Source organism: Lissotriton vulgaris, chromosome 9, assembly GCF_964263255.1.
Source record: "Lissotriton vulgaris chromosome 9, aLisVul1.2, whole genome shotgun sequence".
NCBI classification, from domain to species: domain Eukaryota; kingdom Metazoa; phylum Chordata; class Amphibia; order Caudata; family Salamandridae; genus Lissotriton; species Lissotriton vulgaris.
The window spans coordinates 273514898-273532411 of record NC_141697.1 but is presented as its reverse complement, the minus strand read 5'-3'; the positions used below and the strand labels follow the sequence as shown (position 1 = coordinate 273532411).

Below are 17514 nucleotides of genomic sequence, written 5' to 3'. Positions count from 1 at the left end.
TGGATGTGGTGAGTTTACTGATCTGTTCCGCTGAGACCGTGTGGAAATTGGAGAAGGTCGGTCTAGGTGATGGAGATGAGCGGTGGGAGTCAGAAACCTCCGGAAGGTTTGGGGGGGAGAAAGTGGAGTATATATTGGTGACCTTGGTAGCAAAAAAAGTGGCTACCGAATTGCAAAGATCTTGAGATGCCTCAATAGAAGGACCTGCGGGGGGATTGGAGAGGGTGTTGACAACTTGGAACAGCTTCTTGGCTGAGTTCTGAGCAGACTCGATTTGTGATAGTAATAAGGCACTCTTGGGTGTGATGATGGATCTCTTGTATATCGCTAAAGCATTTTTATAGGTTTGTTTATCTATAGGACTATAGTGTTTGCGTCAATGTCGTTCGAGGTTCCTACAGTACTGTCTAAGACGTCTGTGGTCCTCGGTGAACCATTGCGCGGATGGCGCCGCACGATTTGGGAAAATGGATTTGGTCGGGGCTACCTGATTAACCGCCTCCTGAATCCAGTCCTGGTACCTAGTGGGCCCTAAACCTGGGTTGGAGGAGGCCTCATAGGGAGATTTGGTCAGGGTGGTAGTAAAGAGTGGGATGTCAAGGTTTTTCCAGACTCTAGTATTCTTAGGAAAGCGGGTTTTGGCCTGAGGGGGGTTAGGATTGTGGGCTCGCAATGTCAGGGCTCGCTCCGCAGGATACGATCGATGAACAAAGGGGTCCACCTCCCGATGTTACCAACACCCTGGATGTAAAACACAGGGGGTTCGAACCATCAGGCGAGGGATAAATAATGAAAAGAGACCGGGGAAGGGAAAGGGTCAGCAGGGACAAGGGATCTGAAATGACAAAACATAGGAATTATAGCACAAGTCTATGTTGAATTCTACTCTCATAAATTCTCTCTAGAACCCGAATACCTTATGAGTCTGTACACTTTCCTCCAACCATGATACGACAGATATAGTCCATCTTCCTGCAACAGAACACAGTTGTTATTACACCAATCGCTAATCTCTACACCTCCATTCCAGCTCTTTACCACCAATACTCATACACACCATATCATGAGGAATAGGACTGTTCATATGACCCCATAGACTTGTAGTCCTCTACTTATTCAATGCAGTAGAGATCTCTTCCCCAGTAGTTCATAAAACATAAAGAGTTGAAGAGAGGAAGCTCTATAATCACTCAAAAATGTTATTGTCATATAACTGAAAATGGGCAAGGAAAGAATAATGAAACCTTCACACATCCACGTTGCTGAACGGTAACGTGTGGTTGCGACCACCACTACGTTCCGCTGCAAGCAACTATCACCTAGTATCCAAAAGCACTGGCGGTAGGTAGTTGTGACCACCACACTACCCCAGCGAAAACGTGACCAAAAAAACACCCTCGGTGTTCATAAACGGAACACTACCTTGTCCACTTCAATATCAAGCCCAAGAAAACGGCAATATCCAAGAACAAACGAATGTCACGGCAACTGGCAGCGGCCGCCGCTCAGTTCCGCGGAAAACCACAAATCAGTTTCCCCCTTCAGAACCAGCACGCGTCAGCCGACGCGTATCCTCCGGCAACATAAACGGGGATACTTGCAACCACGGAAATACAGCGCGCGAGCAGAGCGGCTCCCAGCGGCTGTAATGCCCGCCCCAAATACCTCACAAGAACGAGTGATGTCGAGTCCTTGGTTCCAGCCGAATTCCACAGCTAAGCGCCGCAGCATACAGGAACCTCTCCAATCCCGATAGAGTCAATGCAAAGACTCAGAATTACGTGCAACTTCCTTCCTGCCTGCATCGCCCATATACTTCCTGAAACAGATGCTCATGGGAAATGTAGTTCCTTAACAATTGGGTAGGCGCGGTGAGGCTTCATCCTGACAGAATGCCCTAGCGCCTCCTAGGCCCGGGTTTAGCAGGGAACCTCCGATGGAATGTCCTGACCGCGACAGGAGCATGCACATTCTGACAAGGTTCCCAAGAGTCGTCCTCCGCAGTGTAGCCCTTCCAGGCCACCAAATACCACAATGCGCCTCTACGTCTTTTAGAGTCCTTTATGCATCGAACCACATATTCCAACCCACCATCACACTGCACTGGCGGAGGAGCCTTTCTCCTAGCTGACATTGCCGGTTTCAACAAGCTGCAGTGAAACACCGGGTGGATTCGTAGTGATACTGGAAGCTTCAATTTATATGCCACAGGGTTAATCTGTTTTAGAATAACGTAGGGGCCAATGTATCTAGGGTGGAACACCCAACGGAGTTTGAAACGGATATTTTTCGTGGACAACCATACTCTGTCCCCCACATGATACGTCAGACCCACACCACTGTGTTTATCTGCCCATTTCTTGTAGACCGCCTTAGCATGGACCAAGTGTTTGGATACTTTCCTCTGGACTGCATGCAAATGACGGACCAGACTCAAGACTGAAGGCAGATTTCCCACATCTCCTGGGATGGCTATAGGCAAGGCTCGAGCGTCATATCCGTAATTGGCAAAAAGGGAGACACCCCCAACGAACTGTGCCACGCATTATTGTAGGCAAACTCAGCTAGCGACAACAAGGATACCCAGGAGTCATGAGCCTCTGCAGCATAACAGCGTAGGTATTTTTTCAAGGATTGATTAAGCCGCTCGGTTTGACCATCCGTCTGGGGGTGGAAACTGGTTGACAGTGTGGCTTTGATGTGTACCGCTAAACACCATGATTTCCAGAAGCTGGCGATGAATTGAGGACCCCTGTCAGATATTATGACTTCAGGTATTCCATGATATCGGATGACATTAGACAAGAGTAGCTGTGCGGTTTGACCAGCTGTGGGGAGAGTTCTGCATGGAATGAAATGACCCATTTTAGTGAGGCTATCCACAACAACCAGAACTGCCGTGTATCCATGATCTGTGGGCAATCCTGTAACGAAATCCACGCTAATGCTCTGCCATGGCTTCTTTGGTGTGGGCAGTGGTAGTAATTTCTCCTTACTCTGACACTGTAAGGTCTTTGCACGAGCACACACATCGCACTGACCCACCCATAGTTTTACATCTTTGGACAGCGAGTCCCACCAGAACTGTCTCTGTACTAAAAGGACTGTTTTCTTTATGCCTTGGTGACCTGACATTGGGGAAGAGTGACACCACTCAAAGGCTTTTTTACGGCTTTCCTTTGTAGGCAAAAACAACCGGTTTTGTACAAACGGCAGACCCTGTTTAAGAGAACGACCGGGTTCTTTGCTACTCCAATGAGTCCATGCAGCCACGGTTTTTTGTCTTTTAATCGTCTCCAGAAATGCCTCTGCGTTCAGCAAACATATCACCTTGGTTGGTTCGATGATGGCCTCCATCGGAGGGTCAGACTGTACCAACACTGTGTCACCCAATCGAGACAGAGTGTCCGCCTTTCTGTTTTCAGTGCCTGGACGGAGTGATGATGAAATTGTATTCAGCAAAGAATAACATCCACCTCATTTGCCTTTGAGACAGATGCCTTGCAGTTCTCATATATTGCAGGTTGCGGTGGTCTGAATACACTGTCACAGGATATGAGGCCCCCCAAAGATACTGCCTCCATTCTTGAAATGCCTTTTTGATAGCCAGTAGTTCTTTTTCAGCTATTGTATAGTTCTTTTCCGCCTGGCTCAGTTTTTTTGACAGATATGCTACCGGATGCAGTTGACCTGTTTTTGGATTCCTTTGAGACAAAATAGCCCCTACGGCCTCATCAGAAGCGTCTGCCTCCACGATGTATGGCAGATCAGGTTGCGGATGTGCAAGAATAGGAGCGGAAACAAAAGCCTTTTTCAGACACGTAAAGGCAGCATCAGCTTCAGGAGACCAACAAAACCCCACCCCTTTTCTAAGAAGGCGAGAAAGGGGTGCAGCTATGCGTGAGAACCCATCGATGAATCTCCTGTAATAGTTAGCAAAACCCAGGAAGCATTGGACCTCTTTCATAGATTTTGGTGTAGGCCAAGAGTTGACTGCTTGCACCTTGCGTTCTGCCATCTGTAACCCTTCAGGACACAGCATAACACCCAAGAATTCCACATTCTCCACTCCAAACTCACATTTACTGAGCTTACAAAACAATTTGTTGTCTCTCAGCCTCTGCAAAACCTGTTTGACATGATCCAGATGAATAGTGTCATTCTCAGAATAGATTAAAATGTCATCAATGTATACCACTACACTGATATCCACCAGGTCCCTCAGTACATCATTTAGGAAGTACTGGAACGCTGCCGGGGCGTTACATAACCCAAAGGGCATGACTGTATATTCATATAACCCGTAGCATGTTTTAAAAGCAGTCTTCCATTCATCCCCCTCTCTCATCCTCACAAGATGATATGCCCCTCTGAGATCCAGTTTGGTGTATATCCTGGCATTCCGTACCTGATCTAACAAAACGGGAATGAGGGGGAGTGGATATCTGTTACGGACTGTGTTTTTATTTAACATTCTATAGTCCACACATGCCCTCAATTCACCACTGGATTTGGCAATGAAAAACAAAGGAGAAGCAGCAGGGGACTTGGAGGGTCGAATAAAACCTATAGACTGGTAGTGATCCAAATACTCTTTCAAATGTTTGGTTTCAGGCACTGACAATGCATATACACGACATGTGGGCACCACTGCTCCTTCCACTAAATCGATACAACAATCGTATACACGATGAGGGGGTATCTCATTGGCCAGTTGTTCACTAAATACATCCTTGTAAGACCGTAACTCATTAGGTAACAGGACCTCCTTTTCTGCTGCAGTAGCCACCTGAAAAGGAGTAAATAACTCCACAGCCTGAGTAACTGGATGCAACGACATGTGTGCCTGGCAGTCAGGTGAGGGGAACCAAACCGAAGCTTCTTTTCCCTCCAATCAATTTCAGGGTTATGGTACGACAGCCAGGGCATTCCCAAAATGACTTCGTATTGAGGGGCCTCAATTATGTTCAAAATCAACCTATCTCGATGTTCCCCCTCTGGTATATCGACAGTTAACAATACCTCTTCCGTTTGTTCTGTTATCAACCCAGATTTCAGGGGTTTCCCATCCACCGCCCACACTTCCTCTGGGTGTTGTCGTGGTATGCGTTTCAGTGCTAGTAGGGACACCAACCCGCTATCAATAAAATTGCCAGTAGCCCCTGAATCAATCATTACTAGCACCTGATGTACTACTTGTTGGCTTTCCAAACACATAGACAGGACAATGTGCGATACCGAATCACGTATAATCTCACAAACCAAAGAAGGCAGTTTCAAAGGGGCCTGAACTCCTCCTTCTGACCCAGCATTGCCTAGCTCAGTGTTTGATACGGCCAATCTCTTCTTAACCCATCCTCCCGTGGTTTTGGGCTTCGTTGGGCATTCCCTCACGTAATGACCTTTCCTTCCGCAGTACATACACAACCCTTGTGTTCTACGGGTTTCTCTCTCTTCTCTAGTTAAAGGAGCCCTCACAGCTCCTATTTCCATTGGTTCATGACTGTCTGCAACTCCACTGGCCCCTTCCTACTCAAATACTCTAGCTTAGGAGGACCCCTGTCCCACTTTTTCCTGTCTCCGTATCGCTCCGTCATCCTACCATCCAATCTTAATGAAAGGCTAATCATGCCTGCACAGGTAGTGGGCTGAGGATCTATTTGGGCTATGACGTCCTTCATCCCATCTCTCAAACCCTAATAGAATATAGACATCTGCTTTTCCTCTGGCCAGGATGACTCCGCCACCAACCGATTAAAGGAGGTTAGATAAGTGACCAGTTCATTCCGTCCCGGTCTTAATTCCAACAGTTCTTTATCTGCACTAAAAGAAGTGGTTCGCCGATCGAACACTTTCTCGAATTCGGCTCTGAAAATCCCCCAGTCAGATAATATGGCATAGTCTTTTCTCACCAACGGAACAGCCCAATTTGCGGCATCGCCGATCATGTACGAGATGGCGAACGCCACCCTTGAATGGTGATTGGGAAAAGACGCGAGTTTACATGAGAAATGCATCATGATTTGGGTCAGGAATATCTGGGTCTTTGAAGGATCCCCAGAATACCTTTCAGGGCTTGCCAACGGTATGGGTGGAGGCACCGTAACCTGAATCCGTGGATTAAGTGTGGCTGCATCAAAGGGATTGCCTGCCATCCTATCCACTCTTTCTCTTAAAGCAGTGGTTTCTGCTCTAGAGGCTGTCAGCTCCTGCTGCATCACAGCAAGAGCTTGTAAAACATCCTCAAGTGTAGCCATGTTTGTTCACCAACGCATCGGGCGAAGCTTTTAACGTGGGCACGTAATTCTGTCAGGGCCCGCTCCGCAGGATACGATCGATGAACAAAGGGGTCCACCTCCCGATGTTACCAACACCCTGGATGTAAAACACAGGGGGTTCGAACCATCAGGCGAGGGATAAATAATGAAAAGAGACCGGGGAAGGGAAAGGGTCAGCAGGGACAAGGGATCTGAAATGACAAAACATAGGAATTATAGCACAAGTCTATGTTGAATTCTACTCTCATAAATTCTCTCTAGAACCCGAATACCTTATGAGGCTGTACACTTTCCTCCATCATAAGACAGATATAGTCCATCTTCCTGCAACAGAACACAGTTGTTATTACACCAATCGCTAATCTCTACACCTCCATTCCAGCTCTTTACCACCAATACTCATACACACCATATCATGAGGAATAGGACTGTTCAGATGACCCCATAGACTTGTAGTCCTCTACTTATTCAATGCAGTAGAGATCTCGTCCCCAGTAGTTCATAAAACATAAAGAGTTGAAGAGAGGAAGCTCTATAATCACTCAAAAATGTTATTGTCATATAACTGAAAATGGGCAAGGAAAGAATAATGAAACCTTCACACATCCACGTTGCTGAACGGTAACGTGTGGTTGCGACCACCACTACGTTCCGCTGCAAGCAACTATCACCTAGTATCCAAAAGCACTGGCGGTAGGTAGTTGTGACCACCACACTACCCCAGCGAAAACGTGACCAAAAAAACACCCTCGGTGTTCATAAACGGAACACTACCTTGTCCACTTCAGTATCAAGCCCAAGAAAACGGCAATATCCAAGAACAAACGAATGTCACGGCAACTGGCAGCGGCCGCCGCTCAGTTCCGCGGAAAACCACAAATCAGTTTCCCCCTTCAGAACCAGCACGCGTCAGCCGACGCGTATCCTCCGGCAACATAAACGGGGATACTTGCAACCACGGAAATACAGCGCGCGAGCAGAGCGGCTCCCAGCGGCTGTAATGCCCGCCCCAAATACCTCACAAGAACGAGTGATGTCGAGTCCTTGGTTCCAGCCGAATTCCACAGCTAAGCGCCGCAGCATATAGGAGGAACCTCTCCAATCCCGATAGAGTCAATGCAAAGACTCAGAATTACGTGCAACTTCCTTCCTGCCTGCATCGCCCATATACTTCCTGAAACGGATGCTCATGGGAAATGTAGTTCCTTAACAATTGGGTAGGCGCGGTGAGGCTTCATCCTGACACGCAAAGTGAAAATAACTGCGAGGTGGTCCGACCATACTAAAGGGAGGACGGTGAGCGGCGAGATGTCAGGGTTATTAGTGAACAGACCATTGAACGTGTGTCCTGCTTGATGAGTGGGGCCAACGACTAGTTGCTGTAATCCAACAGATTGCAAATCGGTGATTAGTTGGGTAGTGTCTTTATCACCAGTGACTTGCAGAAGAAAATAAAGTCTCCTAGTATAGTATAGTCAGAGGGTCCTACTGAAAGTTCAGTGAGTTGGTCAAGAAATGAGAGAAAGCGTGTGCGTGGGCCAGGGGGACGATATAGAAGGATGCCTTTGAAGGCTTGGTTGTGATTAAGGGTGATAGAATAGGCAAAGGCCTCACAGTCCGAGCGGTGAATGGGTTCTATTTTAGTAGGATATGTGGCTTTATAAATAATAGCTAGGCCGCCGCCTTTACCTATGGCTCTGTCCTGCCTTGCCACACAGAAACTATCAGGGGTGGCAGCACAGAAGTCTGGACCAGAGGCTGCATCCCCCATGATTCTGTGATGAAGAGAATGTCAAGTTCTTGGTTGGTGATGCATTCCCTAATTTCCAAGTTGTGTTTCGGAAGGGAGTGAGCGTTAATCAGTGCCATACGGTACAGGGGCCTGGGCAGGTTGGCGGAGGGACTGGTGGATGGAAGTGGAGAAGGAATTTTGAAGTTACAGCTCGGGCAGGTTTCAGGAGCAGAGGCACAGCGAGTGACAAGTGGCAGTGTCTTACACCGTGGATTGCCCGTACCAGTGTTTAACTCCCTTAGATGTCTCGAGGAGTAGCGCAAAGGAGTGCCGATGGGGTGGGCATCCTTAGGGTCAGAGGGTATGGCCCTGGGCCCGGTACCTGCGCGGACGGGATCAGACGGGCTTGCCTTAGGCGCGCCTGCTGCGCACGTCCACTGCGCGTCCGCGGGGGCATCCGGTTATTATGCCGGTGGTGGTGAGCAGCTAGACTGCTCACCGAAGTGGAATAGCACACTTCTTGGTAGGCGATCTATCCCTCCACACTAACTGAATGATCAGTGGTGGACCGGGGAACACGCCCAACACAGCACAAAGTAAGTTTTAAAATCAAAATACAATTGTGACACGAGGCAAATAAATGTGACTTTCTGAAACCGCTAGGAGCACTTCTAAATGAGTCTCCATCGGCGATGTAAAAGCGATTTAAAATAAGTATTAGATATTTGTAATTAGGGCTAAGGAGCTGGGCATTGGTAATCAATGCTCCGTTCAGCGTGGTGGTGTCCCAAAAAGAATCCACGAACTGAATAGTTCAGGGGCTTTTATGCCGGTGGTGGTGAGCAGCTAGACTGCTAACCTCGGCGAAAACCGGAAGTGGAGAAGCACACTTCCTGGTAGGCGATCTATCCCTCCACACTAACTGAATGATCAGTGGTGGACCGGGGAACATGCTCAACACAGCACAAAGTAAGTTTTAAAATCAAAGTACAATTGTGACATGAGGCAAATAAATGTGAATTTCTGAACCCGCTAGGAGCACTTCTAAATGAGTCTCCGTCGGCGATTTAAAAGAAGTATTAGATATTTGTAATTAGCGCTAATGAGCTGGGCATTGGTAATCAATGCTCCGTTCAGCGTGGTGGTGTCCCAAAAAGAATCCACAAACTGAGTAGTTCAGGGGCTTTTATGCCGGTGGTGGTGAGCAGCTAGACTGCTAACCTCAGCGAAAACCGGAAGTGGAGTAGCACACTTCCTGGTAGGCGATCTATACCTCCACACTAACTGAATGATCAGTGGTGGACCGGGGAACACGCCCAACACAGCACAAAGTAAGTTTTAAAATCAAAATACAATTGTGACATGAGGCAAATAAATGTGACTTTCTGAACCCGCTAGGAGCACTTCTAAATGAGTCTCCGTCGGCGATTTAAAAGCGATTTAAAACAAGTATTAGATATTTGTAATTCGCGCTAATGAGCTGGGCATTGGTAATCAATGCTCCGTTCAGCATGGTGGTGTCCCAAAAAGAATCCCGTCTTATGGCCTGGACGGAAGAGCAACACAATCTAGCTGATACACAGTATGGGTTCAGAATGGGTAAATCGACCAGTGCCTTAATCTGTATTTGTTAGCCGCTAAGTACACTAAAGCTAGCAATGGCACTGTCTATATGGGGTTTATGGACCTGGCAGCGGCCTTTGACAATGTGAATAGGAATAAGCTGTTGACTATGGTGTTTGATTTGGGAATTGACCCGGGGTCTCATAAATATTCTAAAAGAGTTGCACTGGAACACCACTGCTATGGTACGCGTCAGCACGGAGGGGGGGATTGACTGACCCTTTCCCGTGCTCAAGTGGAGTAAGACTAGGGTGCATCCTTGCACCCTTTTTATTCTCGCTGTACATCAATGAGCTTGAGAACACCCTTAGTGCAATGGAAGTAGACTGTCCCAAAGTAGGAACGCGTCAAAATTCCGGTAATTGTTACAGATTGTCTGCAAAGGGATAAGGGCCTGCATATTCCATGGCTAAATGTTGTTAAAAATACACTAGAGTCCATCGGCCAGCATACTCTTTTTAGTAATACCTCCACGATTGCCACCAATTGTAAACCATTAGTCAGGAAACTGCTGATGGAAAATTATAACATGATCAGAGCAGGCACTGAGTCATCAAAGCGTTCAGTAGTGACCCATTCTTTAATTGACAACGGGGAGGGTATGGAACCCTACTTATGGCTGATTCATAATCAGCAGGACAGGTTTTTAATGTGCCGTTTTAGGCTCAATTTGTTACATAACATTATCTTATCCCTCTGGTTTTACTGTAACAATTGAGCAGAAGGGTGCCTGAGGCTGCGACAATAGGTCTCCGCAGGACACCCTTCATTTTGTACTCCTTTGTTCATTTTATCAGTCCCCTAGGCGTAGTTTCCTAGTCGATATCTTAAGAGAGAAAAAATTGCGCCATGCTAAAGCTGCATTACTCTTTTTACAAAGAGCAAATGATACTTGCACTTTATGTTCTGTGATAAGCTTTTTAAAAATTGCTGTCAGGCTACGGAACACACTGGATTAAGCTATGATGTACATAAAATCTGTATTCCCTCTATATGAATTTTATTAGCTATGTATCTGTTTTTAAACCTATTTATAGTTCAGTAATGTAAATGAATTTTTATAACTTGCATTTTTATGATGGTTTTTATCATCGAAATAAAGATTTACTGAACTGAACTAATCCATCCACAGAGTGTCCTGGCAAAATTCGCATTTTTTTATCTCACTGAAGTTTTTAGAAAAATGCCTCTTAGAGAAACCCCCCTCCTTCTTTACATAATACAAATGTGGGCCGTTTTTTGGGGGGTGCCCGGGGCTTTTTTTGTATCCCAATCCAACCCTGGACAGGTCACGCCACAGGCACATAACACATGATGTTTGGGACCACCTAGGATGGAGAAACAAAACAGAGAATTTGCCAATTAAATTGAATACGAATGGAGGATAGATTTTAAGCAGGGGCAAGCTAAAATCAAATTATTTTTGGCTTGATAATGTGGGAATCTCCAACCTAAATTGTTGACTTTGGTATGTATGACGCTGCGCAGTATTTGACAGCATGCAGATAGCTACTTTTCTCTGGCATGGTCGTCGGGTCGCAGCTCAGTATTCCAGGAAACACTGTTGCGCAGCAACTGTAGGAAACAGTTGTTAACTGACCCTGAGTAATACGCTCATTTTGGGATTTTCATCTAACGGCATTTGGCGTATTTACACTTAACTGGCAATGCTCAAAAGAGAAAAGGACGGTAGCAAACTAAATATGCCACTCTTCCGAATACTGAAAACGTAGACTATGTAAAAGGAAGGGGGGGGGGGGGAAAGAACAACCCAGAGCAAAGAAACACACACCCGGACTCTCTCCATACCTTCAGCAGCACAGACATCCCAGCTTATATAACAGAACACAGTCTGCAGTAAGGTATAACAAGGTAAATAAAACCAAAATTGCTGAAGAAATTAAAGAAAGACAACCACGGCAGCGCAATGGAAATAAAAGATGGACCAAAGGCCAAATTTAATTACCAACGTAGCAGACATTGCTTACATTGAACAAGAAGCAATATAAACAAAGAGTCTAAGCAACATACTCTATTCGCATTCTGACACACAAATAGAATCTTTCGGAAGTCATCATATTCTTTCGAAATGTAGTGATGTCATAAATCAATACAAACAGCTACTCTTAAAATTTCGAAACATCCGGTTTTATATATACCCTAAAAAAGCAGTTCGACATAAAATATACAATTTTAGAAACTTCATACAAAACCTTCATGGGAAATGTAAATTTGGCAGTTTTTATCCAGGACATAGACATTCATGGTTCTTTCTTTTGTACTATTCACAGGACGGCAAAGAGCGATCTAGTTATCAGAACAGAACCCTTGTCAGCCATCTTGGAACGGTATCATGAATTTAACATCACAGTAAAGTAGGTGTTTCAACTTCACCACTCCGTCCGTGGAACTTTGTTACGTGTGGCTCGGTCGCCATAGAGACGGCAAGGCGCGCGCCACGGATGGAGTCCTCAGTGGGGGCCCATCGGAAGGGCTGCAGGTCGGGGCCCCCGGGGCTAGAGGAGGAGTCGCGCCCTCCCGGACTTTCCCCGTTAGCTCTGGTTATTCTGCTCTCCTTGCTCAGCCGCTTCCACCGCCTATCCGAGCCGGCACACGTTTGGTGAGTAGCGGTTCGGGTCCCTGTACTATCAATACTTCGTCCCGTTCTGCATTCCAGATATTCCAGTTCTCACCTGTCTCTAACACCCCAGTAAAAATTAAGGGTCCTAGTCATTTATTTTCATAGTAATGAACATAATATCCACACAAATCCAGGAATGCAAAACACGTTTTAGACTATATGAGCAATGTAGACTTGTACCGGGGGAACTTAACAGAACTATGTTAATACATTTCCACGATATATCACACATTGTTGACTGTTGCGTTTTAGAGATCTTGCAGAGTCCTTCCTGTGATATTCTAGATTCTGTGTTATTACATATATTTGTTATTTCGTTTTATTTTGTACTAGCTTTCTTAATGTTTAAAGGTATTATAGTATACCTGTTGTTGTTACTTGTACTTTCTGGAATTCTGATACCGTTTTCATTTGATCCCTGGACATGATTTATAATAGTAGTTGCATATTTAAGTTGAACTTGAGTGCGCACGTACCTTCATTCAATGGTGCACAGTGATGTGGCGTAATGGGAAGAGCAGCTGACTTTGGCACTGAGGAACCAGGTTCAGTCTTGTGTTCTGATCAACATCCTGTGATTCTCCCAGTGATTATAAAACAACAAGCGGTCGCCAAAAATAGGTTATGCCGCCCTATGTGAGAGCTATTGGCTTTACCTAATGTCTTTTAGACATGTTGTACAGCGGAGTAGAGTGGCATGGTATTGAGTGGCGCAGAGTGGAGTGCAGTGACGAAGAGTGCTGTGGTGCAGAGTAGCCTAGCAGAGGGTGCAGTGGCCCAGAGTACAGTGGTGTGCACTATAATGCAGTGGCATAGAGTAGAGAGATGCAGAGTAGTGTCGTAGATTGCAGTGGCATAGAGCAGTGCATAGTAGAATGAATGCCGTGGTGTAGAGTGATGTAGAGTAGAGCGGCTTAAATTGTAGTGGGTAAAGTGGCATAGAGTGTTTAGGCATGGAATAGGGTCGTGCAGAGTAGAGTAGCATAAATTGCAGAGGCTTAGAGTGCAGTGGTGCAGAGTGGAGTGCAGTGGCGTAGAGTGGTGCAGAATAGAGTGCAGTGATACAGACTAGAGAGTAGGGGGTGGGGGAGAAAAGAAGCAACATGGAAGGGGTGCAGGTGGGAGGGAATAGAAGCTACATGGATGGGATATGGGAGACTGATAACACAAGCACTAATTTGGAGTGCTTGAACTCAAAAAGATATAGCCCTTAAACTGGCATAGTGGATGGACACAAGTACTTGGTCCATGCTCCAGGAAAGGACTAAACACAAGAAGAACATGGTGTCTGCAAGCTGTGACAAACAGAGATGAAGACAAGGAGTGTGACACTAAAGCTAACTCATGGCAAGCTATGGGTGGACTACAAGCCCACTGTATGTCAGCAACGTGTCTGACAGAGATAGCGCATGCGTTGTCAAGGCAAAACCTAAACAAATATGTCCTTGTGTAATGTAACTGGTGCTCAAGTAAACTCCTCCAATACTTTCATATAAAACTGCACACAAAAAATTATTGCAAGTGTAATTTCATAAAACATTAATTTAAGACTCCTGCATGCATTTTTTAAATATAAAATAGCACAATATTTAGATCTGAACATTTTAGGGTGTGGATAACCACTTATAACGAATTGAACACACACAAACATGAACAATTGTAGATGCTTACAAATTGATAGCAAGCCCAAAAGGGGTTGCAATGGTAGGATTTCTCCTTGGGAAACGTATTTTCTGAGGTAGGGACCTGGTAGTGGAAGTTAGCAACAGCAGTATTTCACACTCTCACATGTACACCATCTACTTTAAAACATTCAAAAAAGCATTTAAATAGAAGTAATCAGAAATTCACAAGAATTCCAGTACTACTTCAGGAAAAATGGAAGTGTTCCATCTCCAATGAGTGCTCCTGAAATCCACAGATTTCCAAACAAGCTTTGGCATAGCTATCAGGTCTTGCTTTTGGGCTTTACAATTGATTTTATCCACGTTATACAGGCATGTCCAAATAACAAAAATTAAATCATAGGGTGCAGCTGGCCATGTCCTTCTGTGAGTGTGGGCATCATGCATGCATGCATGCATGCGCCGACAAAATAATACAGGTGCTTTTTTCTGCTTATTTACTGATCCGAGTTGCATTGCTAAATAAAATAAACAAGCATTGGCAGCGCTAATAGGTGTCACCTTCGGGACCTTATGTGTTTAACCAGAAGTTTTGGCTATGTTGTAGAGCATTTGTGGCTGCTGTGCGTCATGTTGAAAAGTTATAATAAAAAATATTAAGCATTTTTGTTACTTTTAATTGTGGATTGTGGAGTTGAAATATGCTGCTGTTTGGTGTGTAATTATGTGGCACATTGGTATTATGTGGAGTGTATTTATGTTGTATTGAATAGAGTGTAAGTATGTGACGTGTAATTATGTGGTACAATTATGTGTCCTTTTTTGTGCCACAAAATTTGCAAACCCATGCCGCAGTATTCTGTGGGGTTTAAGTTAAACAGTGGTAATAATGCGTGTGCACGTAACATTCATGCACATATGTTTTCCTGAAAGTATTGCAGTATTTTTGACATAGCTAAAGTAAACATAAAGAAATAACTTACACAAAGCAATATAGGAACACAAAAAAAACATAACAGGGCCAAACACAAAAGTCAAAACAGAATACAACACAACAACCGCAGTACAATAAAACAAAATCATACATTGTAATAGAGCACAAAAACACAGGTGCGCAAAGAACAGGACACTTCACCACCACAACAAATGGCTAAACAACCACTGCGCTCAAACGTTCTTGTAATGCGTTACTACTTTTCGAATAGTGTTTTCATAATATGTTAGTAAAAAGTGTTTAGAGCAAGAACTGCCTTAACCTACCACCAAAAACATGAGGGGACGCCAGTCAAAAATATTTTATCATATTGCCTATTACATGCAGCACTAAGTACGGCCCTCTGCTCCCTTATCGTGACCCGCAAAACGTGCTATTGGCTATCGCAGGCTCTCAACACTCTGCTTCAAAGGATGGACCCTGTGGACAACCGTGGAGTGGAGGGGCTGACGTCCGCAGCGCTTTTAAGTTCCATACCTAGTGGACAGACAATGTTGCGAGACAATTGCTCTCGCATGCACCATGAACTAATTTCCTAAGAGTTGACCCGTTCGCACTGAAATGGCTGTAGGTGCGCTAGTGTCTGTATTAACTCAAGAGATACGTGAAGTAAAGCGGGATGTTCTCTTTGTCTTGTGTTTTTTTTAAATCTTTGATGCCTGACGCAAAAAGAATGAACACACAACATAAGGATGTACAGGAGAATGTGCGCAGCATGAAGAGAGTGCAGAAAACAAAGGGGGAGTGGCAGCACCAAAGTGAAATGCAATCTGAATTGCCCTCAGTCAGAGGAGCCACTAAAGGGCCACTCAGCGGGGACAGCAGTACGTGCGGCCTCCCTCGAAGCTAAACCCAGCGCAAAACATAAATGTGCACACAGAACCAAGTGCTCGGAAAACGGCACCCAGTACTCACCGTAACCCACAAACCTTTTTAAAATATGGGCTAAAATAGAGAAAGATACAACTCTAAAATTCATAGAATATCAAAGAACCGTACATTGTGTATACTTGCTACAGACTTTGGGTTCCGCAACATTTCTGTGCCCTTTGGAAAAGTCCAATGTTTTCTTGGGTACCTTGATTTTGAAACAGATCCAGGTAGAAAGGTCGGGCATATTTATAATTTTATTCACCAAGGAGCACATTAATATACATACTATTTTTGTACTTGTATTTTGCATTTGATTTCGGATACGTTCCTGGAGAAGATTACCGATGGAATAGACATTCGCCCAAAATAATCAGACCCAGACACATGTTTAACGAATAGCAAAAAAGGCCACCTTTATTTTAGATTAGGTAAACTCCAAATTCAGGCAATTGACATTTATAGACTATCCACAAATTAGTAAAATGTGCCAAAACCTTTCAAACTTTCCTACGTTTAAAATATTAGCATTTTCAGACCGAAACCATCAATCAATATATAGTAACATTCCTTCCAAACCTTGTGTTTCATTTCTCTTCCATTGATACCTTTTACTCGTTTTCCCTTTCTTTTCCCCAACTCAAGGATGGGTAAGCCCGCTCCAGACTTACCCACCCCAATACAACGCCAACCAACAAGTAAACAAGATTCGATTAACCCCTGCCTGTGCACCATAAATTTACTTGAAGCTCACCTGCCAGAAAATTGCGCAGCTCTAGCAAGTAATAAGCCAAACCCAATTGAGACAGTTGCACCCCATCGTCCCTAAACAGGTGGCCTTCTTTACTAATGATGTTCTTATGGCGAATGTAGCGTATATCCATTCCTCCACAAAAAACTTTCATAGCCCTGTTTAGTTTCCTTCGAGCCTTGTCCTTTGCTGAAGGGTCCCTAGAATTCCTCCAGCGTTGTCTGTAAATAAATGCGGTCCATACGATGGAAGTGCCTAACCAATTGTCCTTCAGAACAGCCAAATCTAGTTGCATACTTTTTATTAAAGTTAATCCTGAAAGGGGAACCAAGTCATTTTCACCAATATGGATTACTAAAAGTGCTGGTAAACCTCTGTCGTACCTCATCTTGGCGATAGTAGGGAATAGCTCGTCCCACCCCATACCACCTTTCCCACGCCACTGTAGTTCTTTTTTTTTTTTTTAAACCTTTATTCAAAAAAGGAGATACATGCGCAGGCCCACAACCATCATGGCCGGCCGCAAAGACAGTCAATGAAACAGGAGAAACTGGAGCCTAGCCGTAAACAGGATATATCAAAGTACATCAGATGTGGTTGTGGGGCTCGCAAACAGGATATGAGGTTTTCATTTTTAAATTTTAGAAAAGAAGTAGGGGCTGCAACTACAAGGACATCACACCTTAAAGGATAGGAGCACAAAGGAGACGATTGGGACTTACCCCAATTACAGTCGGAGATAGGCTATGACCAAAGCAACTATGCAATCTGGGCAGCCACGGCGATGTTACTGGACAATAAACCACATTACAATAATCCACATTTCTAAAATTCACCCCAGAGAGCCTACCCCCCAAGAACAGAAAAACAGAGGCTTATCGAAAAGCCGGAAAAAGGAAGAAAGGTGCGAGACCAAGAGACAGCCAACCCTACTAAAGAGGAAAGAACCCTCCCAAAGACGGAAAAGAGCGATAGGAACCATAGAACAAAACAAACTAAA

At 44.8% G+C, this 17514-nt stretch overlaps 2 protein-coding genes across 2 annotated transcripts in view; one reads left to right on the top strand and one right to left on the bottom strand.

The window, feature by feature from the left end:
* The window catches only part of GSTZ1 (glutathione S-transferase zeta 1), a 101306-nt gene extending 89744 nt beyond the window's left edge, over positions 1–11562 (bottom strand). The window contains exon 1 of the mRNA XM_086937550.1: positions 11443–11562. Coding sequence (XP_086793676.1) covers positions 11443–11460 — 18 coding nt within the window. The 5' untranslated portion in view covers positions 11461–11562. The remainder of the gene's footprint in view (positions 1–11442) is intronic.
* A 62-nt stretch (positions 11563–11624) lies between these two features.
* The window catches only part of POMT2 (protein O-mannosyltransferase 2), a 475144-nt gene continuing 469254 nt past the window's right edge, over positions 11625–17514 (top strand). The window contains exon 1 of the mRNA XM_086937548.1: positions 11625–12253. Within this exon, the coding sequence (XP_086793674.1) occupies positions 12096–12253 (158 nt within the window). The 5' untranslated portion in view covers positions 11625–12095. The remainder of the gene's footprint in view (positions 12254–17514) is intronic.